General features: G+C 48.7%; 1 protein-coding gene across 1 annotated transcript; it reads left to right on the forward strand.

Moving 5' to 3' along the window:
- Positions 1 to 268: 268 nt before the first annotated feature.
- Positions 269 to 1207, forward strand: LOC109679414 (olfactory receptor 2M3-like). The gene has a single exon (XM_020154630.2). The coding sequence runs from the start codon at positions 269 to 271 to the stop codon at positions 1205 to 1207; it is 939 nt and encodes a 312-aa protein (XP_020010219.2).
- The last annotated feature ends 255 nt before the right edge of the window (positions 1208 to 1462 follow it).

A 1462-nucleotide genomic window follows, 5' to 3' on the forward strand; every position in this document is an offset into this window, starting at 1 on the left:
CCTGCCATTTAGTCAGTCTCCTTACTCTGTGGTCTCCTTGCCTCTATTCTCTCTGCCATTTCTCATCTCTCAATAGAAGTTAAGTATCAATTCTTGCATGGTAACTCCTGAGGCCAGGTGAGAGAAAGAGGATTTTCACTGCCAGAAGGAAGGTTAGGCTAGTGTTAAAGGTCTTGTCTCTGTGTTTTGGAAGATAAAGGTTTATTTCATCATGCATGCTGTGGGGATACCAGGTGAATAGTTTGTTTGTTTGTTTGTTCTCAGGGTCATGGCCATGGAGCTCTGGAATCACACCTTCCTGTCAAACTTCATCCTTACAGGCCTGTTCAGCTATTCACCATCTGATTTATTTCTGTTTATCCTGGTCCTTCTGGCTTCTGTGGCCACCCTGGCTGGCAACATCCTCTTCCTCCTGCTCATCCATGCTGACAGGCGCCTGCACACCCCAATGTACTTCTTCCTCAGCCAGCTCTCCATCATGGACTTGACCCTGATGTGCACAGTGGTGCCTAAGATGGCAGCCAACTTTCTCTCAGGCCATAAGTTCATCTCCTGGGGAGGCTGTGCAGCCCAGATCTTTCTAGTGGTCATGGTAGCAGGAGCAGAGTGTTTTCTCTTGGCAGTTATGGCCTATGACCGGTACATGGCAGTTTGCTACCCTCTGAGGTACCCTGTGCTCATGAACTGGAAGACCTGCTTTCTTCTGGTCTTGGCATCCTGGGGGGGTGGGATGGCTGACAGTGTGATTGATGTGACTATGGTCTTCAGCTTCCCCTACTGTGCCTCTGTAGAGGTGGACCACTTCTTCTGTGAGGTCCCTGCCCTGTTGCGCCTCTCCTGTGCTGACACCTCCCTCTTTGAGGACCTCCTCTATGTATGCTGTGTGGTCATGCTGCTGCTGCCCCTTGGGGTCATTGTGACTTCCTATGCCAAGGTCCTCACAGCTGTCATCAGGATGCACTCCACTGAGGGGAAACAGAAGGCTCTGACCACTTGTTCCTCCCACCTGACTGTGGTGGGTCTCTACTATGGGGGAGCCATATTTATCTACATGCAGCGGTCTTCAACTAGGACACCAGCAGGCAACAGGGCCACCTCCATCTTCTATACTATCGTCACTCCTATTCTCAATCCACTCATTTATAGCCTAAGAAATAGAGAGGTAACTAGGACCCTGAGGAAGATGAAGGGGAGGTGGGGAGTATAGACATCCTTCACACACCTGTTTCTTCCTTCTTCACTTGATCTGTTCCTTACTCTGTCCAGGTCCCCTTGTCATTCTCATTCCTCTCTCTGCCTACACTGGGACACTCTGACTAGTTAGGGCATGCTGTGAGCTGAGTAATCTGCAGCTTTGGACAAAAATCAATAGTTATTGGATAGTACTTGATTAGCTTCACAATGAATCTTCCTCACACCAAGCACCACCATTTTTAAGAATAGAAGCCATTGTAAATTTAAG

Source organism: Castor canadensis, chromosome 16, assembly GCF_047511655.1.
Source record: "Castor canadensis chromosome 16, mCasCan1.hap1v2, whole genome shotgun sequence".
Classification (NCBI taxonomy): domain Eukaryota; kingdom Metazoa; phylum Chordata; class Mammalia; order Rodentia; family Castoridae; genus Castor; species Castor canadensis.